This window comes from Schistocerca serialis, chromosome 1 (assembly GCF_023864345.2).
Source record: "Schistocerca serialis cubense isolate TAMUIC-IGC-003099 chromosome 1, iqSchSeri2.2, whole genome shotgun sequence".
Classification (NCBI taxonomy): domain Eukaryota; kingdom Metazoa; phylum Arthropoda; class Insecta; order Orthoptera; family Acrididae; genus Schistocerca; species Schistocerca serialis.
This window is the reverse complement of record NC_064638.1, coordinates 493,779,415-493,806,004: the sequence shown is the minus strand read 5'-3', so window position 1 is coordinate 493,806,004 and position 26,590 is coordinate 493,779,415. Positions and strand designations below refer to the sequence as shown.

Here is a 26,590-nt window from a genome sequence, read left to right as displayed (position 1 = left end):
CAGCACTCAGGTACATCCCACGTAGATTCAGCACAATACCACTCATCACCGAAAACTAGCAGAAAGAACCAGACACCATCATACAAATAGCAAAAAACAATGTCGGCCATAGAAATACATTCACAAAATTGAACAAAAATATAAAAAAATGATACAGTCAGTAAAGACAATAGAGAAACAACAACAAAATAAAACTTCACACCAATAAACATACACAGTTGCAAAATAACAATTATACAGAGTACACGACGATGACAACAAAGAAACCTGAACATGGTACACAGTGACATACAAGCGCAAACTCACACATAAAATAATACTTTTTTTTTTTTTGAGTACAAGGCGAGAGATAGCTTTCAAAGACAGAAGGCAGTCCAAAAGTATATCACAGAAATAACAAAATATGTAGATATCTACCAGAGGGCAGGAGTATACTAACTGCTATTCGATGCAAGATAAGGTATGAAGGACTAACTGGCAGAACATTCGACACCCGGTACAAAGAACGTATCACAACCTGAAAGTATCGGTCAAGCCCTTCAGTATTTGCAGAACATTTAATAGAAATAAACCACAAGCCAAGTAAAAAAAGAGAAACAAATGAAAATAAAAATTGATGACGACAGACGCCTGCTGTGTCATATCAAAACAAAAGCAGAAAAGAAATACCATTAAATGACCAAGTCAGAGTGACAAACAATTCACTGTTTACACAGACTGACTGCGTAGTAGAAAAAAACTCCCTAAGATCTTCCTCGTCATTTCACTACGATAATGTACGGTATTAAGAATGAAATTACAGAAATAAGGCTTTTAATCATGAAAGTTGAGAGTTGAGCTCAGGGTCAATCCTTTACACTCCATGTCATGTACCGTACATTTTTCCCTTTCTAAGAACGTTTAGGTCATTCTACATGTTATCAGTTTCGTTCGACAATTTTGCACAATCAGGAACACACATTCGTCTTGATTTTAAGTTACAGTTGCAGTCACGAGTGAACATAATTATATTCAGCCGTGATATATGTGAAAAGGAATTAAACAACAAAGCAGTGAGGCTCTGCGCACCACTGTGTCTGACAGTTACCTCATTAGTTAATCCTGTAGTTTATCGGAATATTTGAGAGCAGAAATGAAAATCACAACTAAATCTATGTTCTACAGTAAACAGAACTTTGCTTTGCTAGTATATGGGCAGCTGTTAGAGGCTGGTTAGTTATTAAGTGATCATGCTGTTGTATCAAGCTATATGTTATTTGATTCATACAGGTTAATTATAAGTTATAAACTGAACAACCCTTCACAATGAGTGGGAGTAGAACTCAGGTAAGATTTAATTTTTCGTCCCACACCTTCCATAGTTTCACACAATACAGCACCGTTAGAGGCCATCTGATCCCGCCAATCGATGACACTAGGTCACGAGTAGCTTCATACTCATGCACGAATCAGCAAAAGAAACGATTAGACGAGCAAAAAGGAACCACAGCTCCGACATTCTCACATTCGTCAAACTACAAGAAATAAATACACTCTGCACTTAGGAGTTGTCCTCAGGTTTTCGTCATTGTAAAAAAGTCGTTCGGAGGACAGATATTTCTTGAGGTGCAAAAGAAGATGGAAATGGCGATACTTCTAAGGACTTGGGACCACGAAAAGATTAGCAAAAGTGATCGTCAAAACTGCTGTCCTGGATCATCGACTCCTATCTGGTGAAGAATCTGAAAACGTATTCCAAGGATGCTAGAATCTGTGGAGTTTAATGCTCTCCGCGATACTGTGGATTCCAAAACACTACGAGTGGTGTCTGTGTCGTAGTGCTATCCATAGAAATACAAGCATAAATTTGTGTGAAAATGAGTACTCGTGTTATCTACGGATACATGAAGAAATGCGGAAAGTGCGCTGTTAGTTCCGCTTAAAGATCAGTTGAATGAAATGTGTAGTGACTTGAGAAGAGATTATATGATGGGCCCCGACAAAAGCTCAACAAGGATAATGAAATGTAGTGGAATTAACTTCAGTCTACACGGCTTAAACATTTCTTGTACTTTTACCTGTGTATCTGAAATTTCAGCAAAGAGTTTTATCTCGTCAACTTTCAGCAGTTGGACATTTTTCAATTTGGTTGTCAACTTCTCTTGGATAAAATTTTCTACTTCTCCGTACACATCAGCAAGGCTCTTTCATTATTCTTCATTTAGATTTACACACCAACCGCCAATTTTTTTATTTGTTGTTTTCCCTATTAGTTGCATTTTATTTATAAAATCCAACCCACCCTGATGTCTTGTTACTGGTTGCATTTGACAAGCTCCTTCCCTAACAGCTGCGTTCGTTCTTCTGCTCAGCATGGTAAGTTGACAGGGCGTCTAGTAATTGCCCTCATTACACATGTGCGGCTGCTGTCACACCTACGGCTCACACTGGACTCGCATTCGGGAGGACGACGGTTCAATCCCGTCTCCGGCCATCCTGATTTAGGTTTTCCGTGATTTCCCTAAATCGTTTCAGGCAAATGCCGGGATGGTTCCTTTGAAAGGGCACGGCCGATTTCCTTCCCAATCCTTCCCTAACACGAGCTTGCGCTCCGTCTCTAATGACCTCGTTGTCGACGGGACGTTAAACACTAAAACCACCACCACCACACCTACGGCTGCATGTTTTTTTATTCCCCTCGACTACAGCACCTTTCCGCGCCAGCTCCTTTGGAAAACAACTTTTTCACTTATGACCTGGAATCGAGCCAGTAAAGCGGCGAATTGTTCCGTGATGACCAAATTCGTCAAATCTGATTCTTCCAAACATAAATTAGTAAACAGATAAAAGAGAGAAGAAACAAAGTAACAACATTAACGCAATATGCCTGTATGCCCTTTACTTACAATGGTACTCAAAGAGTCCTAAGCCGATGACAGAAAACAATTTACTGCCACACAACAACGATTGCGCGCGTACGTACATCATTACCAGCGATCAGGATCTGTTGGGATCAGATTAACTACCACTTGTCTAGAACACCAGTCTTGACCTCGGACGAAAATAAATCGTGTAGTCGACACGTAAAAATGAATCTCATCGTTGTCTTTTTTGTTTTAATGACGCGGTTTTGATCATACAGCAATATTACATGTATAATCGGACATCCAAGAAAAGTATGTCTGTTCTCCAAGATAATTTCCAGTATTTTATTCTACATTTGTTTTTATTTTGTTTTTTCGCTTTTTTTCAACGATATATATGACAAAGGAGACGTGTCAGCGTAAGCAATTACCATGCCGTATCACTCGCTATGCCGACCGTTGTGGCCGAACGGTTCTAGGCGCTACAGTCTGGAACCGCGCGACAGTTACGGTCGCAGGTTCGAATCCTGCCTCGGGCATGGATGTGTGTGATGTCCTTAGGTTAGTTAGGTTTAAGTAGTTCTAAGTTCTAGGTGACTGAAGACCTCAGAAGTTATGTCACATAGTGCTCAGAGCCATTTGAACCATCACTCGCTATAAGTGCAATAATAATTAAGTGGACATGCTGAAACATAGGTATATTAGTTCTTCGTAGGGGAAAAAAACTCCCACTGCTGATGGGAACCAGTGATACTACAGTACAGGTATAAGAACGTATGTAACCTTAGTTTTATACGTCACAAAGGCAAATGAGATTATAAAATGCAGGGGCGTACAGGATAATTTGCGATGGGCTTGTACCTCAAATAGCCGAGCTACGTTGAGAAACAAAGAACTGTTTGGTAACGCAGTGTAGAAGGACGAATTAAAGTTCGAGATATGCGTTGGCAAATGTAACGCAACATACAGTTCATTAGTGTTGTTACACACCAGAATGTAATAACGTGACACGGTCTCTTCATGTTACAGGTGGTCGGTGGCCCAGGCACCAGGAGAGGTGTGGTGCCCCACTTCTCGTCGCTGCTTTCGTCAATGACACCTCCCACCTGGTACGTAACCATCACTTCATTAATAAAAACATCGCTATTACCACGCACAATTCTATATCACTATCCGTTATTGGTGTTCTACACTGAAAAGCCAAAGAAACTAGTACAGCTGTCCAGTATCGTGTAGAACCCCACGAGCTCGCACAAGTGCCGCAACACCACGTGGCATTGGCTCGACTAATGTCTGAAGTAGAGGTGGAGGGAACTGACACCTTCAGTCCTGCCGGGATGTCCATAAATCCGTAAGAGTACGAGGGGATGGAGAGGCCTTCTGAACAGCATGTTGCAAGGCATTCCTGATATGCTCAATAATGTACATTTCTGGGGAACGTGGTGGCCAGCGGAAGTGTCTAAACTCAGAAGAGTATTCCTGGGGCACTCTGGACGTGTCGGGTGTGGCATTGTCCTGCTGGAATTGCCCAAGTCCGTCTGAAAGCACAGTGACATAAATGGATGCAGGTGATTAGATATAATACTTACGTACGCATCAACTATCAGAGTTGTATCTAGACGTACTGGGGGCTACACATCACTCTTACTGCACACGCCCATACAACGTTACACAGCCTCCACCAGTTTAAAGGGTCCCCTACTCACATTCAGGGTTCATGGATTCGTCAGGTTCCCTCCATTCCAGTGCAAGTCCATCAGCTCGATACAACTTGAAACGAGACTCGTCCGTTCAGGCAACATGTTTCCAGTCATGAACAGTCCAATGTCGGTGTTGACGGGCCCAGGTGAGACATAAAGCTTTGTGTTGTGCAGTCATCAAGGGTACACGAGTGGGACTTTGGCTCTGAAAGCCAAAGACGACGGTGTTTCGTGAATGGTTTGGATGCTCACACTTGTTGTGGCCCAGCATTGATATCTGCAGCAATTTGCGGTAGGATTGCATTTCTGTCACGCTGAACGATTCTCTTCAGTTGTTGTTGGTTCCTTTCTTGCAGGATCTTTTTCCAGTCGCAGCGACGTCCGAGATTTGATGTTTTACCGGATTCCTGATTTTCGCGGTACACTCGTGAAATAGTCGTACGGGAAAATCCCCACTTCATTGTTACCTCGGAGATACTGTGTCCCACCGGTCGTGGGCCGACTATAGCACCACGTTCAAACTCAATTAAATTTTGATAACATATCATTGTAGCAGCAGTAACCGATCTAACAACTGCGCCAGATACTTCTTGTCTTATATAGGTGTAGACGACCCCAGCACCGTATTCTGCCTGTTGACATATCTCTGTATTTGAATGCGCATGCCTATACCAGATTCTTTGCCGCTTGAGTGTATATTACATTACTCTCTAGGATACTAGGATGTCATTCTTTAATATATACTAATATGACGTAGTCACTAATAAATGTTACCACTGTGGCTCAACACGCTCCCTGCATATAACCACGAATAACTGACTCAAGACACGCTTCAGTGACGAGACGATGAAAATTAATTACATGTGATATTGCACTTATTATTCCCTAAGGAGAAAGGGAGATTGTAGTTTAACACCCCAGAGACGTTGAGCTCACTGCAGACTGACATAAAGTTCGTTTTCGTGAAGAGTTGGTAAAGAAGTCGATTATGCCCCTTCAATGGAACCATTCCACTATTCGCCGTAAGCGGGGTAGGGAAATTACGAAACAACTAAATCTGGACCGCCAGATGGAAAAAGCTCTTATACATAATTTTCGCAGAAGTATGTGTTCTTCTACTCAACATAGTTGGATAAAATTCTTCTAAGTATCCAGAACCATGCATAGTCATTTCATGGCACAGCTCTCATTACATATTGTTATAAACATATTTCGATACAAATGGCCTATTCTTGTGCTTAAGTTATTTCAATTTGAGTGACAGTGGCGACGGGAACATAGATTTTGAAATGTCATCTTGGACACTGTTTCGCTGAATATAAATATTTATTTACTTAACATATAGTGTGGTCTATTTGGTGCTGTATTGTTCTTGAGTTGTCATACAAAAAGTATTCAGTAACTACTAGACAAGAAATGAGATGATAGTTTGAAACGATAATTACATTGGCGAATATGGATAGTTACATCAAGATTTGCATAACAGAAAAAGCATTACGAGGCAGTGTGAGACAGTATACATGATTCATAAACTGAGCCTCCATGGAACTTGCTTGCTGCAGAAAATATCAAACGCTAGACGCAATCATTATCACTTCTTTGGCTGCTGCCTTGCTGTCAAACATATTCTCCAAGAATAAATGTTTCCATCATTTTGATAAGCTCCGAAGTGGCTTCTTTTATTTTCTTGGTTTAGGATGAACCTCTCCCGTTCCACTGATACGTCTGCCTGATGTCGTGTAGCACCCCCTCGAGCACGCAGAACTGCCGCAACACGACGTGGCATGGACACGACTGATATCTCAAGTAGTGCTGGAGGGAATTGGCACCATGAACTCTGCAGGCCTCTCCATAAATCCGTAAGAGCACTACGGGGTGGATACCTCTTCTGAACAGCACGCTGCAAGGCATCCCAAATATACTCAATAGTGTTCATGTCTGGGGAGTTTGGTGGCCAGCGGAAGTTTTTAAACTCAGAAGAGTATTCCTGGGTGCACTCTACAGCAATTATCCTGCTGGAATAGCCGAAGTCCGTCTGAAAGCACAATGGACATAAATGGATGCAGGTCATTAGATAGAATTCTTACGTACATATCACCTCTCAGAGTCGTATCTAGACGTATTGGGGGCCCAAAATCACCCTTACTGTACACGCTCCACACCATTACAGAGCCTCCACCAGTTTAAACAGTCCCCTGCTCACATGCAGGGTCCATGGATTCATGAGGTTGCCTCCATACCAGTGCAAGTCCATCCGCTCGATACAACTTGAAACTCGTCCGACCAGGCAACATGTTTCCAGTCCAATGTCAGTGTTTACGGGCCCAGGCGAGACTTAAAGCTTTGTGTCGTTTAGCCATCAAGGGTACACGAGTGGGCCTTCAGCTCCGAAAGCCCATATCGATGATGTTTGAGTTGAATGGCTCGCACGCTGACACTTGTTTATGGCCAGATATTGGGATCTGCAGCAATTTGCGTAAGGATGGCACTTCTGTTACGTTGAACGATTCTCTTCAGTCGTTGTTGGTCCTGTTCTTGCAGGATCTTTTTCCGGCCGCAACGATGTCGCAGATTTGTTGTTTTGCCGGATTCCTGATATTCACGGTACACTCGTGAAATAGTCGTACTGGAAAATCCCCACTTCATCTTGTCGCTTGTTTACATTTCTCCATATTTGAATACGGAAGTCTACATTAGTTTCTGTGGCGCTTCAGTATAAAATAAAAATCCTTTAATTTCTTATGGTAATATATAATGCTGGCGTCATAGCCTTCACTTTGTGGCGGCACACTGCTTGCAGAATCCTGCCTTACTCAACGTGCAGTGTACAGTGACTCTTGCTCTGAAATGGCTTTGTCAATCTTTATGCCGTAACTACAGAGTTATTGGAAAGTTGCAGTGCGCTTTCAGGATATTTTGGAAATGACGTCCACAGACGGCTTCGTTCAAGTTTGCACACGCTTAATTTTATTGGAAGAAACTTTCTGCAGCTGTGATTGTGAAATGACTCTCACGTACCCACTTATTTCAATTTTTACATGTGAGTTACAAATCGAGATAGGGCGACTCCGAGACACTGCAGGTTTGTTGTTCTCGAGTGTGCGGAGTACGGTCCGGTGAGCGAGGGCACCACATGTTTTGAGATGATACGTTCCCCCCCAAACACTGCCAGAAGACGCATCATGTTGTCAGCTGTGTGCGCAGTAGCATTATGTTGCCTACACCATGAGCAACTGAGTTCATCTTCTGATGGACAAAGAAATGGTGTACCATTAAAAAATTACTTTCACTGTTAATGGTTTCTACAAAATGCAATGGTACAATAATACACCATTGGGATATCGCTAACCACTCTCCATTTTACAGACCATGAAATGGCTTTGAATATCCAGCATTAAGGTCCTTCGTTTTTGATAATCGTGTGGTTGGGGTGTAATACGACCAGGTAAGTGGAACCAGGCCTCGACTTTATACGCTGACGGAAATGACATTACAACAATAAAAAAGTAATTTAGAGTAAGGCAGTTTTGGGAATACAGTTGTCTAGATAACGTATTTTAGTGATTAAAATTGCTAGATCACAGTTTAATGTACGAGCGAGATAAACAATTGCAAATGTGAAATGCAAATACGTTGAACGCAAATATGTATATGTGCATGCATAGTGCTGTATAGATGTCAGATATCAGTTTGTGCGGTGGAGTTCTAAGTTTACAGCTCTTGGTCGGTCAATATAGGGGCGGTTATTGGTGTTTGTGGATGACGCTGGAGTTGTCATCCGATGATGTCTACATGCGCTTGATTCACAGGGCTTGCCTTCTAGCAGGCCAAAGCCACAACTGCGATTGTAGTCGTTCTCAGCGTATTCCACTGATGAATTCTTCTCGGGTTATCAGCCGAGTGGTAGCGTCGTCTTGTCGCAACGTTTCAATGAGTTTCGTACCCATCATCTTCTGGCCAGAAGATAATGGGTACGAAATACATTGAAACGTCGCGACAAGACGACGCTACCAGTCGGCTGATAACCCGAGAAGAATTCATCAAAGCAACAGCTGTTTGCGGCAGGGCGTTATCCTGGTGGAAAACACTCCCTGGAATGCCGTGCTTGAATATAAGCACGATAGGTTGAATCATGAAATTGACGTTCAAATTTGGAATCAAAGTGCGTAGGATAACCACGAGGGTGCTTCTGTTGGCCTCCTTCTAACGAACACATCAGCGTACTGGCACAGTGACACAACTGTATTTCATTAAAAATGCACAATAGACCACTACCCTGCCGTCCGAAGATCTCTAGCTTGACACCATTGAAGTCAGATATGGCGGTGGCTGGGGGTCAGTGGTATGCACGTTACAGGGCGTCTGGTTCGGAGCTCTCGTTGAAGTAAATGATTTTTGTTAGTTGTGTTACTGAGTTGCAGCTGCTGCTCATATTACAGCTACAGATGCGGTAAGATGAGTCAGAGCCATACGCCGAACACGGTGTTCCCTCTCGGTAGTGTAGTGCCTGCCACTTGCGACCGTGCACTCTCGTAACCTCCGTTGATACGGACATTGCCTACATTCCTGTAAGTCTTCCTGCTATACGGCACAAGTAGCACCAGGCTTTTCGTAGTTCTGTCATCCCCTTCCAAACTCAGTGATGTGTCGATAATGACGTCTTTATCACCTTAAAGGCATTTTTTATTAACATCAACTCATCACAACTAGTCTCAAAGTTGACTAACGCTCACGGCCGCTACAGTGTGTATTTAAGGCAAATCTAATTTGCATCCTCCGAGTGGCACTGCTAGTGGCACCCTTATGCGACTGGCACGAAATTTAAATGGGACGTCATTCTTCTCGCCTACCAACTTTCGTTAATGTCACACAACTTTTTCTTGGTGCTGCAATATCTTTCGGTCAGTGGAGAAGGTGACATCAAGAATACAGTGGAATTCCTCTCAATACAATATGTCACTGCTGTCATTTTACTCGGTATACTTTCAGCGTTTGCCTAACCACTTCATGGGTGGTTGCAAGTTCAACAGATTTTCCTTGTGCCAGTTTGTGCACTGATTTTGCTGTGCTCTGGTGCAAAGTCAGGAATAACCAACAAATTCTTTTTTTTCAATTTATGTGGTATTCTAGTTCGTTCGGCATCTAACATTGAGCAAGTCTCTCAAAATCTCTCAACAAGTCGACGAACTGCATTACGGTGAGGGGAATATTCTAACTAATCCCTCCTGCAATAAATTCGTGTGTTTATCACCTTCCCGTAACACATGTCTGGTACCTTGCGCCACAGATTTTGAATTCGTGACAGACGGCTTGGACGTAGAAGATCCCTAGAAGTCTCTGCACCATCGCGCCGTAAGCCGTGGCGGCGCGCGCCTCCTGGCGCACGTTTAGTGTGAGGGCGCCACGGTGGAACACGTGGTCCCAGCGGTAGAACACGTGGTCCCAGCGGCTAATAGCGGCGTCCCTGATCAAGTATTTAAGCGCCTGCCTCTCGCTCAGCCGGCCCGACACGCAGGACGGGCACCATCCAGTCGCTGAGATGTGCAACCGCGAGAAGGACGTACCAGCGCCTGCTAGCGACGCGAAGGGTGTGGCAGATCGCCGTCCGGCCGCGCTTGCGCCGTCGGCGGCCCCATCTGGCCCCCCACTTATGACGACCACTGCTATGGCTATGGATTTGACGGACACAGCTCCGGAAACGTTGAAGACTGCGCTGTCTTCTCCGCTGCCCGATTCTGAAGATGAGAGCTCTACCGCCCCTCAGCCACGCGGACGCAGCGGGAAACAGAAGAGGAGGGCAACAGCTGCGACGGCCGCTGTTCGCAGGTCGCCGATTGAGAAGAGAGCCAAGCAAGATTTCGCCCCTGATGCCGACGGTTTTGTCCCGGCCCGGCGAACTGCAAGACGCATGCTGTCATCGACGACGCCTCCAACTGCCGTCGCCAACTCATTCGACGCGCTCGATGACGTGCCGGACCCGCCGCCTCGCGATCCCGCGCCGAAGAAAGACTCCGATCTTCCACCGGTGGTCCTCCAGTTTCGGCCGCCCTATGGGGAACTGCAGAAGTTGTTGCGCAGCTGGACAACGGCCGTGTACACCGTGAAGCCTGCAGGGCGTGACCTGTACAGGGTCACACACCGCACTGCCGACGATTATCGCCGGGTCACTCAGGAGGCGTCTGAGCGTGGTATCCCATTCTATATCCACGCTTCCGCACCTGACAAGGTCTTGAAGATTGTATTCCGCGACCTCCCGTTTAGCATGGAAGCCGATCACCTGCATCGTGAACTCGCTGACCTGGGCTTCTACATCCGGGCAGTCGTGAAGATGAAGTCGCCAAAATCACGCGATGATATGCCGCTCTTCCTGGTCGTCTGCTCCGACACCGTGGAGAACCGCAAACTATACCAATTGACGCGGGTCGCCGACGTTCCGGTCCAGACCGAAGATCTTCGCTCCCGGAGAGGCCCTGTGCAGTGCTTTCGCTGCCAGGGGATCAACCACGTCGCGCGCCACTGCTCTATGCCGGACAGATGTGTTAAATGCGCCGGCGCCCACGCAGGAAGTGCGTGCCCCCGTCCGCCACCGAGAAGCCTACATGTGCACTCTGTGGCGGTGCTCACGTGGCCAGTTATCGTGGATGTGAGGTGTGGAAGCGTGCCATCGCTCGCCAACGTGGCCAAACACCAGCGCCACGCCAGAAGAAGCCAGCAACGAGACGGCCAGGCGTCTCTTTCGCGGCGGCAACGTCAGGGACGCCCTCCGCCGCCCCGGCTGCTCCTGCTCCTCCCGCATCCGAGGCCTTGCCGACACCTGAGGCTCCTGCGCCTCCACCACAGCTGGTAGTGGCGGAACCGGGTGCTGCCTCTCCCGGGACGTCGGCCGGACCGAGCCCCGCCAACCGCCGGCGCGGGGGTCACCGCCCTGTGGGTACCAAGCGCTTGGCACCGTCAGTCGAGCAGCCCCAGGTGGACTCTCACAGCGAAGCAGCCACGCCTCCCCCTTCCAGCGCCGGGGCCGCGCCGGCTGCCTCCACCGCTGACCTTGCCAACCTCGTCGCGCACTCACAGCCCTGGTGACCAGTGCTACGAAGTTGATTGAAGTCCTGTCGCAGCAACTCACCGCTGCAGTGCCGATGGCCTCTCCGGCCCCGACCGCTGTCAACACTCACCAGTTGCACCATGGGCAGCGTTAGAGGGCTCACGGTCGTCGCGTGGAATGCCAACGGCGTCCGCACTCAAGCTGGCGAACTTCGCCAATTTCTCCGAGATGAAGCCGTCGACGTCTGCCTTATCAATGAAACACACCTGAAGCCTGGGGTCGACGTCAGGGCGGCAAACTACTCCAGCTATCGCGCCGATCGATTGACGGCGGTTGGTGGGACAGCCGTTTACGTCCGCAATGGCATTCGCCACCATGTGATACAACTTCCACCACTGGCAACGCTGGAGGCCACTGGTGTCGTCGTTCACACCTCGGCGGGCGCCATCACGTTCGTCGCGGCCTATCGGCCGCCGTCTCGTCCCCTGGACCCTGCTGAGATCGATGTTCTGCTCTCCTTGAGGGGGCAGGTGTTCGTCGCCTGGAACTCCAGGATCACCAATGCCGCTGGCCGCTACCTGCTCTGGGTAGTGGAACGTCACCATGCGCTTGTGGTGGGGCCGTACGACCCGACAATCTTCCCTGCCCGTGGCCTCCCAGATATAATTTACATCGCAGTCGTCAAGGGCATCCGTCATCAGATCACCGCTACGACGAGGACGGCACTGTCTTCGGATCATGTCCCTGTGGTTTTTGATATCGACCTAGACGCCCTCCAGCAGCCCAGGCGAGGTATCTCACTTGCTGGCATCGACTGGGACAGGGTTCAAGAAGCCGTGATTCACTCACTCGCCGCCGCGCCGCCCCCTGCGGAAGCTGGAGCGGACGAAGCACTTTTGCACTTCGCGGCAACCACGATCGACGCTGCCACTATAGCGACGCCGCCCCGATCTCGCCCTCCACCTGACTACTCCCGACAGCTGCCGCCGGACATCCTTGCGGTCATCACTGAGAAGAACCGGCTCTACCGGGAGTGGCAGAGGACGAGAAATGCCTACACCAAGCGCCTTCTCAACAGGATGCGTCGGGACATCCGGGCCGCCATTGACAACCATCGCAATCGCGACTGGAATAACAAGGTCGCCACCCTTTGTCTTGAAGACGGCACAGCCTGGCAGATGACGAAGCGTTTCCTACGCCGTACGCAACGTATCCCTCCGCTGCTGCTCCATGGTCAGGCTGTCTGCGAACCAGCTGCGAAGGCTGATGCCCTCGCCGACGTCTTCGAGGCTGCATTTACGCCTAACGAAGACCCGACTGACGCTGTCCACGACGACCTGGTTGCTGGCCGGCTCCCACGCTACTTGGAGGCACGCGACGACGATGACGTCATTAAAGAGACAACGGCGGAGGAGGTGTCGTCCATCCTGCGTGCCCTGAACCCCAGGAAAGCTGCGGGCCCAGACGAAGTTTCCAACGCCCTGCTCCAGAAGTTGCCGCCCGTGGCTGTCACTCATCTTGCCGACGTCTTTGATGTCATCCTCCGGTCCTGCAGTTTTCCTCAGTCCTGGAAGCATGCAGAAATCGTGGCGATTCCGAAGATGGGGAAGGATCTGCGGCAGCCCATGAACTATAAACCTATTAGTCTACTGCCGGCCGTCTCCAAGGTCTTTGAAAGGGTGTACATCAAGCGGCTGCAGCGCTACGTCGACGAGGAAGGCCTCCTGCCCGAAGAGCAGTTCGGATTTCGCAGGGGCCACTCGGCCGTTCATCAACTCCTTCGGCTAGTGGAAGATGCGTTCGTCGCCCTCGAGCAGCGCGAGTTCTTCGGCGCGGTGTTCCTGGACATGTCGCGTGCTTTCGACAGCGTGTGGCACCGCGGCCTCTCGTTCAAACTTTTTGAACTTGGGGTCCCGACGTCGCACGTATGTCTCATCGCTTCCTATCTTGCTGATAGGACCTTCCGTGTGCGGGCCGCGCAGGGCTTGTCCTCCGTCCGCCGCATCAACGCCGGTGTGCCACAGGGCTCGGTCTTGGGGCCACTCCTGTACTCGCTGTACACGTCTGATGCGCCGAAGATCGACCGTGTGCGGCTAACCCTGTACGCGGATGACACGGCTCTCTATACCAGGAGCCTCAATGCCGCCGTCATGCGCCGCCGTCTGCAGCTCGCCGTTGACACCCTGGCAGCCTGGGCAGTCAAGTGGCGTCTCCAATTCAATGGTGCCAAGACCCAGTTCCTGATCGTCACCAGGCGACTCGTTCCTGCAGGTCTGCAGCCGCTCACCGTCGGTGGAAGCCCTGTCCCGTGGCGCCCAACGGCGCATTACCTCGGTGTCACCATCGACCGCCGACTCACGTGGGTTCCGCACATCCGCGAAGTGAAGGCCAAAGTGCGGAAAAGGCTCCGCACCCTGTACCCGGTGCTGAACCCCGGCTCCCAACTACAACCGCGGCTGCGCATCACCCTGTACAAGGCGCTGCTCCGTCCTGTACTCCAATACGCCGCCGTCGTCTGGGGGAACGCCGCCGACACGAACCTGAAGAAGCTGGAGACACTGCAGAATCGCATCCGTCGGCTGGCCTTACACCTGCCTTACGATTTTCCCACCGCTCATCTTCACGACGTCGCGGAAGTACCTTTGCTCCGTGGCCTCTTCCAGACGACCGCCCGCACCTTTTACGAAAGTGCTGGCCGGTCGCACAACACCCAAATCCGGACGCTGGGCCGCAAATTGCCGCGCAGCGTCACCACCCGCTGGCCACACCTCCTCGCTGCATAGCTAGCTCTGCAGAACTGTGCTGAGGAGATACCCAAGAAGACAATCCACATATGAAGACGCAACATCAGCATGCATGGGAGGCAAAGCAATAACTGCTGCAAACTCCATCACACATCGGAGGAAAAGTTATCTCCGTGCAGATCCATGCGATGCGATCAGCCGGCCCGCCCCCTTACCCGCCCCCTGCCACGTCTTCACTGTTGTGTCCCCCCTACCCTCCATCTCTACACCCTACATCTCCTTTCCCAAGGTGGCTTCCATCAACCCCCCTCCCGGAAGATGCCATCTCTCCATTTATCCCCCCTATCAACTCTGATCCTCACTCCCCCTCCAACCTCTGTCCTTTTCCCGGGCTCCCTCTCCCCCCCTTCCATCCTCTTTCTTCCCCACCTCCCCTCTCTTTGCCCCCGAGTCCTTTTACATTTCCCTCCTCTGCCTCCTCTCATTCCCTCTCACGTCTGCCCTTCTCCCCCTTTATTAGTCCTCTCCCTCCTTAGTTCCCCTCCCCCTTTTTCGTTTTTTTCCTTCTTGTTCTTCCCCCTCCTCCAGGTCCCCTTCCCCCCATCTGCCTTTGGTTCGGGAGTGTCATCTTTGTGCCGCCACTTCCGTGCAGTGTTCTACAGTGAGTGTTCCGTGTTGTGTTCTTTTGGGAAGTGTTGCGAACGGCCATCATACTGTTGCTGGGTGTGCCTTTTATCTCTTGGGAACAGAAACCAGACTGTCGCCGTGTTTTTTAATTGTGTGTGTACTATGTTACTTGTCTGATTCCTGTGTCTTTTATTAACATTGCCAACCCCCTTTTGCTTTCTTTTTTAACTTTCCGCATTTTTCCGTCATTTTACACTTTACGTCACCGTTTCATCGCCTGTTTTTCTTGTTTCTTTTCTTCTTTTGTTTTTAAAATAAAAGTCTGTAGGCTGTAGAGCAGCGTACTAAGCTGGTGCCAGCCCGCCTCCTTCGGGGGGGAATTGAAAATCAATAAAGGAAAAAAAAAAGCTCAGCCGGTCAGTCTAATCTTTGCGTTCGTCTGTCGAAATCTCGCCTCAGACAGTGTATTTACGTTACTTTGCTCCATATAGGAGTGGATGTGGTTGATTCGTGAGGTCTTCTAATGACCCCGTTGTTTCTTGCTTGTTGTGACTCGTAAGATCTCATTCGGTTCTCCTTCGTTCTTTGTGTCCGTCCCCTCCCGTTTATGTTGTTGTTCACGGGCCGCTTCGTGGATCCCGCAGATCTTTCCTTCAAGGCAACCCCGCGGACGTTCCGGTCGCGGTTTCAACAAGATGTTCAACAAAAAAGATACTTTCCTCACATGAAAGCATCACACTTTAAAAACAAATTAATCATATAATTACTGCACATCACATTAGATAGCTATCATCAATTGAACCAAACAGTTGAAAGTTATTAACAGCAGAATGAATCCAAATAAAATCGCACAATTATGAGAAATGAGTTCTTACCACTTTGTGTCCTGGCAACTTTGTTCCGAACTTTCAACATGATCTACGTTCATAGTCCGTAGTCCAGTGCACAGAGACGTTCCGAGCGCAAAGTATAACGGATTTTTCGGCGAGAGCAATGTTTGTTTTTTTTTAGGAGGAGGAGGGGATTTGTGTGTCACATCCCACCGACACCGAGGTCATTACAGACGGAGCGTAAGCTCCGATTAGGGAAGGGTGGAGAGGGAAATCGGCTCTGCCGTTTTCAAGGGAACCATCTCGGCTTTTACCTTAATTGGTTTAGGGAAATCACGGAAAATCTAAATCAGGATGGCTGAACGCTGCTTTGAACAGTCGTGCTACAGAATTTTAAACCAGTGTGCTAGCCATTGTGCTACCTCGTTTGCTAATATTTGTTGTAGTATTCGGGCACTGTTTCGACCAATCTGGAATTAGACCATTTGGGCAACGAAGAAATATGAGCGCAGCAGGGTTTAGCCAGATTTGCGAACACCATTGGCATCAGCCAATAGTGGTGCTCAATGGCAAGCAACTTAAAACAGCTCATTGTTTCTGCCGCACCCTCTACAAAAAACATGCAATACACTGCCAGAAAAAAATTTTACCACTGGAAAGACGAAGTCGATTTTGATACAACCATGACAATACCACCTGGGGGATAGTAGATGTTGATACGCCAACAGATAGCGTAATGGAATAGCTACCAGAGCGCCATCTGTGTCTATCTTTAATAGGGGAGCTTACAGCCAGAAGTCTCGTTGTGGTGCAAACGTTTGAAGTAAGCAGGCAACCATGTCACAGAGACGCACTCGTGCTTCCTACAAGCAACTGAGCTCGTTTGAAAGTGGTAAAATTGTGGCCTATTAAGTGGCGGGATGGTCCTTTCGGAGCAACGATACTGGCAACTGTGGTCACATAAACGTTATCACACCAGTAGACGAGGTTCTGGACGTCCACTCAGCACAGACCCCCACCAGGACCGTCACACTGTAAGGGCAGCATTGGCTAATGATAGAGATACCATAGCGCGGATAACAGGGCTTGCGAACCCAGACGTGTCAACAAGAATTGTTGAGAACCGGTTACGGGCATGCACTGTTCTAGCTCGTCTCCCAATCACACCACAACTACGACGAAAGCAGGTTTTGCCTGCACGACAAGTGATGTCCTTTTGCGCCTACGACGTAGACCAGATGATCGTTGTCTTGTAGAGTGCGTACGTCCACGACAAACTGGCCCTACCCCAGGCTTTATGGTCTGGGGAGCGATAAGCTGCAACTCTCGTTCACCTTTGGTGTTTCTGGAGAGCACGCTACCTAGTTCTCGATATGTGCAGAATTTTGTTAGACTCGCTTTTTTGTTCTAGACGCTACATTCTGGAACCGCCCGACCGCTACGGTCGCAGGTTCGAATTCGGCCTCGGGCTTGGATGTGTGCGATGTCCTTAGGTTAGTTAAGTTTAAGTAGTTCTAAGTTCTAGGGGACTGATGACCTCAGAAGTTAAGTCCCATAGTGCTCAGAACCATTTTTTTTTAATTCGCTTTTTTGCCGTTCTTGAAATAGGAAGACGATGTGTTGTTCAAAAAATTTATTCCTCGCCTTAACACTGCCCGTGGTACTCAACGTGCTCAGCGAGACGTGCGGCAACTTCATTGGCCAGTACGATCTCCGGATTTGTCGCTATCGATCACACGTGGGACATGCTGGGGCAAAAAGTGACTCTTACGATTCGTCAACCAGTAACTCTTCAAGAACGCGTGGCATAACATATTCCACGACAGTATTCGCCATCTGTACGATCGACTGGCTGCCTGCATTGCCGTCTGTCCAGGCTACACCATGTACTAATATGGGTGGTTCGGCATGAGTCGACGCCTGGTACCTTAGAACGGTCTCTGTTGTTGATCTTTAAATGTAGTCAACTCATGTACTCCAGAAGCACCGTTACAACAATAACTCTTGAGTGAATGGTAAACATAGCTTGTTTCCTCTTTTAGAAATTTATATACTGATTTCAATGTTTCTTCAGCACGTAACAACGGATTTATTTTGGAACTCATGTGGATCACCTCACACTTTTCGTTATTTAGCGCCAACTGCCACCTGCCACACAATACAGCAATCTTTTCCAAAATTGCTTTGCAACTGATACTGGTCTTCGGATGACCTTACTAGACGGTAAATTACAGCATCATCAGCGAACAACCTAAGAGAACTGCTGAAATTGTCACCCAGGTCATTTGTATAGATCAGGAACAGCAGAGGTCCCAGGACGCTTCCTTGGGGAACACCTGATATCACTTCAGTTTTACTCGATGATTTGCCGTCTGTTACTACGAACTGCGACCTTCCTGACAGGAGGACCACCTAGTTTTCTTACAACAAACTGGAAACAAAACAATGTGCTCCTTTCTTATAATATTTTGAACAATAATTTATACAACATTCCTAGGAAGCGAAAGTCTATGCCATAATAATTTTAATTACCACTTCGGAAAGTTGTTAATAAACGATTCTCAGGAACATTGCTTTAATTTTAAATAGACACAACAAAAAAAGTTTTGTATCACCTCGGTCTTGAGAGGGAACCTGTACAGAAAATTGGAATAGAGATCAACATAAACATCATTTCCGCTCTTTTCATTCCTCATAAAAACCAGATTGCTGTACACACCGGTACCTCTAATACCCAGTAGCACCTCCTCTTGCAATGATGCATGCCTGTATTCGCCGTGGTATAATATCCACAAACTCATCAAGGCACTGGGGGTCCCGATTGTCCCACACCTCAACGGCGGTTTGATGTAGGTCCCTCAGAGTAACTGGTGGGTCACGTCGTCCGTAAACAGCGCTTTTCAATCTCTTCGAGGCATGTTAGACAGGGTTCTTGTCTGGAGAACATGCTGACCACTGTAGTCGAGCGATGTCGTTATCCTGAAGGAGGTCATTCACAATATGTGCATGATGGGGATGCGAATTGTCGTCCATGAAGCCGAGTGCCTCGGCAATATGCTGCTGATATGGTTGCACTATAGGGAGGAGGATGGCATTCACGCATCGTAAAGCCGTTACGGTACCTCCCATGACCACCAGCGAAATACGTCGGCCCCACATAATGCCACCCCAAAACAGCAGGGAATCTCCACCTTGCTGCACTCAGTGGACGGTGTGTTCATGGCGTTGAGCCTGACTCGGTTGCCTCCAAACACGTCTCCGACGATTGTCTGGTTGAAGGCAATTGCGACAATCATTGGTGAACAGAACGCGATGTCAGTCCTGATCGGTCCATTCGGCACGTTGTTGGGCCCATCTGTACCGCGCTGTAACGTTTCGTGGTTGCAAAGATGGACGTCGCCTTGGACATCGTGAGTGAAGTTGCGCATCATGCAGCCTACTGCACACAGTTTGAGTCTTAACACGACGTCCTGTGGCTGCACGAAAAGCATTATTCAACATGGTGCCGTTGCTGTCAGGATTCTTCCGAGCTATAATCCGTAGGTAGCGGTCATCCACTGCAGTAGTAGTCCTTGGGCAGCCTGAGCGAGGCATGTCATCGACAGTTCCTGTCTGTCTGTATCTCCTCCAAGTTCGAAAAACATCTCTTTGGTTCATTCCGAGATGCCTGGACACTTCCCTTGTTGAGAGCCCTTCCTGGCACAAAGTAACAAACTGACGCGATCGAACGGCGGTATTGACCGTCTAGGCATGGTTGAACTAAAGACAACACGAGACGTGTACCTCCTTCCTGGTGGAATGACTGGAACTGATCGGCTGTCGGATCCCCTCCGTCTAATAGGCTCTGCACAAGCATTGTTGTTTAGATCTCTGAGCGGGTGATACAACATCCACAGTCAACGTCTATCTTCAGGAGTTCTGGGAACTGGGGCGATGTAATACTTTTTTGATGAGTGTATTAAAACACAGCTTCAGTTTGTAGAATTCCCTCACAGCAGTGTTCCACATTGCAACTGAAGAAAACTCCTGCCACTTCCAACATCACATCGTATTTATGAATTATGTGGTAGTGTGTAAAATGTACAAGGTGTACAACTTTGGGACCGCAGTTTTTCCCCAACATCTGAGGCTTTAATGAAACAAATTGGTTACACACGTATCATCCAAAGTATTTCCCATCGTTGGCCACTACTACCTTTGATCTTTCGGGCAGTGTACGAATCCCGCGTCGAAAAAAGTGCTCATTTTTTGAATCAATCCACTAATCGATCCAATTTGTGACTTCTTCGTGAGATCGGAAGTGTTGGTCAGCCAGGCCATGCGCCAATGATCTAAACAGGTGATAAAGGGAGCAATGTCTGGAGAATACGGCGGGTGGGGTAGGATTTCCCATTTTAACGTGTCCTAGTATGTTTTGACCTTTTTGCAATGTGGGGTCGAGCTTTGTCGTGCTGCAAAATCACTTCACCGTGCCTCTCGCTGTATTGCGGCCGTTTGTCTTTAAATGCTCTGCTGAAACGCGTCAACTGAGTTTGATAACAAGCACCTGTGATTGTTTCACTTGGTTTTAACACCTCATAGTATATGACGCCGAGCTGGTCCCACGAAATGCAAAGCATATTCTTAGAGCCTTGAATATTCGGTTTGGCCGTCGATGTGGAAGCATGGTCCGTATATTCCCATGATGTTGTGCTTTTAAAGATAACATAATGAACCCGTTTTCCGTTCCCGGTCACAATGCGATGCAGAAGTCCCTTCCGTTTTTGCTTCTGAAGCAATTGTTCACAAACACACAAACGCCGTTCAACGTCTCTTGGTTTCAGCTCACACTGACCCAAGTTCCTTCTTTCTGAGTTATACCCATGGCCTTGACGCGTTTTGAAATGGCTCCCACTAATCGTACCAATTCTTCTTGAGTTTGACGAGAGTCTTCACTCAGCAATGTCTCCAATTCTGCATCTCCGAAAACATTCTGTCTTCCACCACTCACCAACTTTCTCTTCCGAATGCGAAAATATTTTGTTGAGCCCAACCCACATAGGTAGGAATAATCATCAAAATAAAATAAGAGAAATCAGAGCTCGAACAGGAAGGTTTAGGTGTTCGTTTTTCCCGCGCGGTGTTTGGGAGTGGAATGGTAGAGAAATAGTATGATTGTGGTTCAATGAACCCTCTGCTAAGCACTTAAATGTGAATTGCAGAGTAGTCAGGTAGATGTAGATGTAGAAGCACGTACGGTTATTTCAGACATATTCTCACGCCAAATAATGCCTTCTGTTTGTTTATGTACTAAGAGACAAATACTGTTATTTGAACACTTTGCCTTTCTCGTGTTTAATACACCATATCCTTTTTTGGTAGAAATTTCGAGGTGGTAATGATTCTCTCGACCTTCCTACAATATTAGATAAGAGTACAATCTATAAAAATTGCCCAAAAGGAACAAATGTAAATAGTGGAAATCACACAGAGGCAAACTGCGAAAGTAAACTCTACAAAACTGTTAAGGACTGACCTTTTCAAGGATAGACTATATTTAAGGTAAACAGGAAACAAATACTTTTTTGTAAATATTGCATTACATCTATTTTTAAAACATTTCAGTTACTCTGGGAAATTACTCGTAGAGGCGACGAGTAATTCACTTTTTTTTTACATAGGCATCATTCTTTTTTTTTTTTTTTTTTTTTTTTTTGCTACAACTGAATTACGTTTTATTTATTAATATAACTTAAAATTATTACTGATAGTGTTTCTTCAGTATAATGGTTTGAACCAAACAATATGCGAGGACTCAGTAGCGTACCTTGCTTTTGAATACATTACTTGTGAATAGATATTAGTTCGGTTTCTGAACTTGTGCAATGGATTTTGAGTGCGAGCTAATGTCCTCAGTCTCTTCATAATTTTTTAGAGTTCTCTCTATCCTGTCGTCCATCTTTTTTCCTTGAGGATTCATTTCCAACTGCGCAGGGATGCAATTTGTGTGCTCCACTTCCTTCTTCACGCATTCAGCCGCCCCTGATTCCGCTGATAAACACAAGGGCTCTTCATATTTTCCGAGAGAGGCATTACCGTAACAAAATCGTCACCTTTATTATGAAGAGTCCCCATTCCATCCATGTATGCCTTGGATAACCGTGCAGTATTTGCCCAGCGAGCACATGATCGAGAGCGACCTCTCATTGGAAGTAGCTCCGTGTTACTTAAACAACATTTTTTGCAGCCACCACCACGCTGCATATTCTTACGTAACATGTCCTCAAATCTACGGTGTCCGCAAGTTTCCGTATCTCACACGTTTCTGGACACCGTCGCAAAGGGCTTCGTAATCGGTGGTAACAATTGTGAACAGAATGTATAGTTATAATAACTAGTAAGTTAGCAGCGGAGATAGTGGATTCCATTATTCTTCCAAAAATAGATCTTCCAAGTTCTTCATCTTGATACGCAGTTCTATCAAACATATACTGTGTTTTGGAGAGTTCTGATACACTATTACGTAGTACCTTGTCCTGGACGGCAAGTATTTAACGCAAATATATCGCCAGGATAGTTCCAGGAAAGTGTGACAGCACCGCTCTTGTTCTCCACATACATGAACGATCCGATGGCTAAAGTGAGCTAGAATTTGCGACTGTCTGCTGATAACGCTGTAGTGTACGGGAAAGTGCCATCCTTGACCGGCTTCAGTAGCGTACACGAAGGATAGAATTTCCACTTGTGTGGTGAATGGCGGCTTGCTTTAAATGTGGAAAAATAAAGTTAGTGAAGATGAGTAGGAAATAAAATGATGCAATATTCTAATATGGTGTTAATAGTCTGCTGCTGGACGTAGGCACGCCAACTAAATACCAAGCGGCAACGTTGCAAGGCGACATGAAATGGAATGTGCACGTAAGTTATGGTGTAGTAAATCGGAAAATTCCAGGAAACTGTAATTCACCTACAAGGGCGACAGCTTGCGGAACAGTTGTAGGGCCCACTGTGCAGTGCTCGAACGTCTAGGATCCTCATCAGCTCATGTCAAAAGTAGATATCAAAACAGTTCAGCGGCGTCCTGCTAGTTTTGTTACTGTTAAGTTCCAAATAAAAGCGAGTGTCTCTCCGCGAGACTCAGAGGACCATAGACACGGGTTCCCAGGTAGATGCCGTGTTTGTTGACTTCCTCAAGGCGTTTGACACAGTTCCCCACAGTGGTTTAATGAACAAAGTAAGAGCATATGGACTATCAGACAAAATCTGTGATAGGATTGAAGATTTCCTAGATGACAGAATGCAGCATGTCATTCTCAATGGAGAATGGAGAGAAGTCTTCCGACGTAAGAGTGATTTCAGGTTGGCCGCAGTGGAGTGTCGTATGACCGTTGCTATTCACAATATATATTTAAATGACGTTGTGGATAACATCGGAAGTTCACTGACACTTTTTGCGGATGATGCTGTAGTATATCGAGAGGTTGTACCAATGGAAAATTGTGCTGAAATGCAGGAGGATCTGCATCGAATTGACGCACGGTGCAGGGAATGGCAATTGAATCTCAATGTAGACAAGTGTAATGTGCTGCGAATACATGGAAAGAAAGACCCTTTACCATTTAGCTACAATATAGCAGGTCAGCCACTGGAAGCAGTTAATTCATTAATTATGTGGGAGTAGGTAAAGCAGATGCCAGACTGAGATTCATTGGAAGAATCCTAAGGAAATGCAGTCCGAAAACAAAGGAAGTAGGTTACAGTACGCTTGTTCGCCCACTGCTTGAATAATGCTCGCCGCTGTGGGATCCGTACCAGATAGAATTGATAGAAGAGGTACAGAAGATCCAAGGGAGAGCAGCACGCTTCGTTACACTATCATTTAGTAATCGCGAAAGCGTTACTGAGATGACTGATAAACTCCAGTGGAAGACTCTGCAAGGGTGACGCTCAGTAGCTCGGTACGGGCTTTTGTTGAAGTTTCGAATCATCAAGCAGTATATTGCTCCCTCCTACGTATATCTCGCGAAGAGACCATGAGGATAAAATCAGAGAGATTAGAGCCCACACAGAGGCATACCGACAATCTTTCTTCTCATCAACAATACGAGACTGGAATAGAAGAGAGAACCGATAGAGGTACTCAAGGTACCCTCTGCCACACACGGACAGGTGGCTTGCCGATTATGGATGTAGATGTAGATGTAGAGTGTTACGGAAATGTTCCGTGACCTCCTTGGAGGGACAAAGACGTTCTCTCGGCGATTCGCTATGGAGTGAGTTTAGAGAACAGACATTTGCGTCACACAGAAGAATGCACCTACTGCCACCAACATTCAACTCACGTAAGGACTGCGAAGACAAGAGAAACCACTGCTCGTGGGCGACCATACTGAAGTCGTGTTATCCTCGCACCGTTTGTGGGTGGAACAGCTAAGCGAATGACCAGCAGTGACACAAGGGAATATGCAGTGTATGGTGGCTTATGGGGTACGTATTGTAACGAAACAGGAGCCTCACTGGTATCACATCTACCAGAGATGGCCGATTTCGTAAAAAAAATCTAATAATAGAAACAATTGATCTTTAAAATCGAATGAAAAGTTGACTAAAAGTATTGAGAGTAATGAAATTGACATAAAAGGTATAGTATTTATTCACAGTCTTCGAATAAAGTAGAAATAAAAAAATTTTGTTGTTCGCAGAATTTACGTTAATCGCTCTATGACTGGAACAAGTACTGACATTCATCTAAACAAGTAATCACTGCCACACAGTACTACAGTATGACTGTTCTGAGATGTAAACTAATTCCTGTCAGTATGTACCTGTCGGGTACAACTTTTAGTGGGGTCTAAACACGTAGAACGAGATAATAATAGTCAAAAACACTGCAAATGCAAATCTATCTATAGTTAAAAATAAAATATTAAATGTAAGCTTTTCGTAGCATTTCAAATAACAAAAGTATCCGCAAAAACTTATTTTACTATGAAGAAGCAGTTAATAAAACAAATTAAATTCAATTTACGCTTTATAAATGACTGAAGGCATGATTTAAAGTGCCTGTTGAAACAAATCTATCAGAGGAAAGTCTCCTGACAGTCATAATGCCCTATGAAGAATCATCAAGCTGTGGCAAATGATGTGTCGTCATGCCGCGTTGGCGACTCATAGAACCAGGAGGGTAGATCTTGTTACGAATTTACACATTAATTGCTCTCTTAAAAACACCTCTCTTGCAGCAAGACAGTAGTAAGTCCTTACTTTACTGTTTACTGTCTCTTCGTTAGCTGAATCATCCGTAGTTGGCCGTGTAGACTAAAGTCGTAGTTTTTATTTTACTTTCTTAGATATTAGTCTATGGCGAGAAGTACTTCAGTGCATTTATAAAGGGTGAAACAGGAGGAAAGGTACATGCATTGAGGTGTGGCAGTGTTGGTGATTCTCAACAGAAAGACATCATATGAACATAAGCCCTGATTGTAATAGTTTCCGAGAAAACTAATGAAAACAATGGAGAAGAGGACAAATATTGTCATCTAATGTTTCGTTTAGTTATCCGCTCACAATTGATGATTAAAGACTCAACTGCATTTTGCAACTCTTGTATGCAGCTGCTGTGATGCGTATGCGAGCTCACTCGTACGAATGCTGTGCGCCAGGTATTCTGTTCACCGATGAGTCAACATTAGTTAGCCGCAACGGCATCAATAGCAACGTGTTGGCTGATGAAAATCTGCACTATACTGCACTATACTGTGAAATCTGAAGGACGTATCTCTGTGAACTTGTGGTGCGATATTTTGTATGACAAACTCATAGGTGCAGTTGTTTTAGATAACCGTCTTAATGGAGTACGGTTTCTTGATTTGCTTAAAAATGTGATAACAAAATATTTAGAGGGTGTTCCTGTGGCAACACAAAGTCTTATGTATTTTCAGTAAGACTAACGCTAGCGATTTTCAAACATCTGTATGCCGGTTACGGTCAAAAAAATTACATATATTCATTTGTAGTTTTTTGTTCTGAGTCATCTATACTATCATCCCGCACAACATGTATCTTTCCTCCTGGCTTACCCTCTATTTTACATTCCGTGATACATGTCGAAGACAGACAGCTTTATCAATGGAAAACACAGTCTCAAGCTACTGCTATTAACACGACATTCTCTCGCTTAAGCGCGACAGTTATGTCTCTCCACTTCTCTCCAAACTCCTTCGATACTGGTCTACATAGCATAGTATCGATTACATATCAAAGCTCGTCTCTCTCGTAACACATTACATTAATACACTATTTTATGTACGTAGGAATATGTTAACCAGTCAATAAATGTATAAGCATACAACATGAGAAAATTAAAAATAATAAATTCTCTGATTTCAGTTACAGAACGTACAGAACACAGAAAGAAATGCAAAACCTGGTCTATTGCTATTCTAAACTTGATTTGAAGGAAAAGGAACGAGAAACAAAACAATATTATATCAGATTACAGCGGGATCTTTACAGTATGTAGATGCAGATGTAGAAGAACACTCACTCTACGTCAATCATAGAATACCGTGTTCGTATTTGGAATCAAATAGACATACGAATAAAGAAATTTTTACTTTCCAACTCCATATACATAGCGTATTTATTATACTCTTATGAACTCAAGCGGTTACCTTAATCTTCTTTATAGAATATTTGTCCAATCCAAGAAACACAGAATTTCTGTAGTCTTTTCTGTTTGATATTCATGTTTTTTAACCTCTAAAGTTCTTTTCTAAAGAAACAAATTTTTGTCATCAGCAAAAGACGCAAAATTACTCACACT

General features: G+C 46.1%; 1 protein-coding gene across 1 annotated transcript in view; it reads left to right on the top strand.

Annotated features, from left to right (window-relative positions):
• Positions 1 to 26,590, top strand: part of LOC126473975 (uncharacterized) — a 593,366-nt gene that overhangs the window by 252,552 nt on the left and 314,224 nt on the right. Inside the window, exon 2 of the mRNA XM_050101364.1 lies at positions 3,873 to 3,952. Coding sequence (XP_049957321.1) covers positions 3,873 to 3,952 — 80 coding nt within the window. The remainder of the gene's footprint in view (positions 1 to 3,872; positions 3,953 to 26,590) is intronic.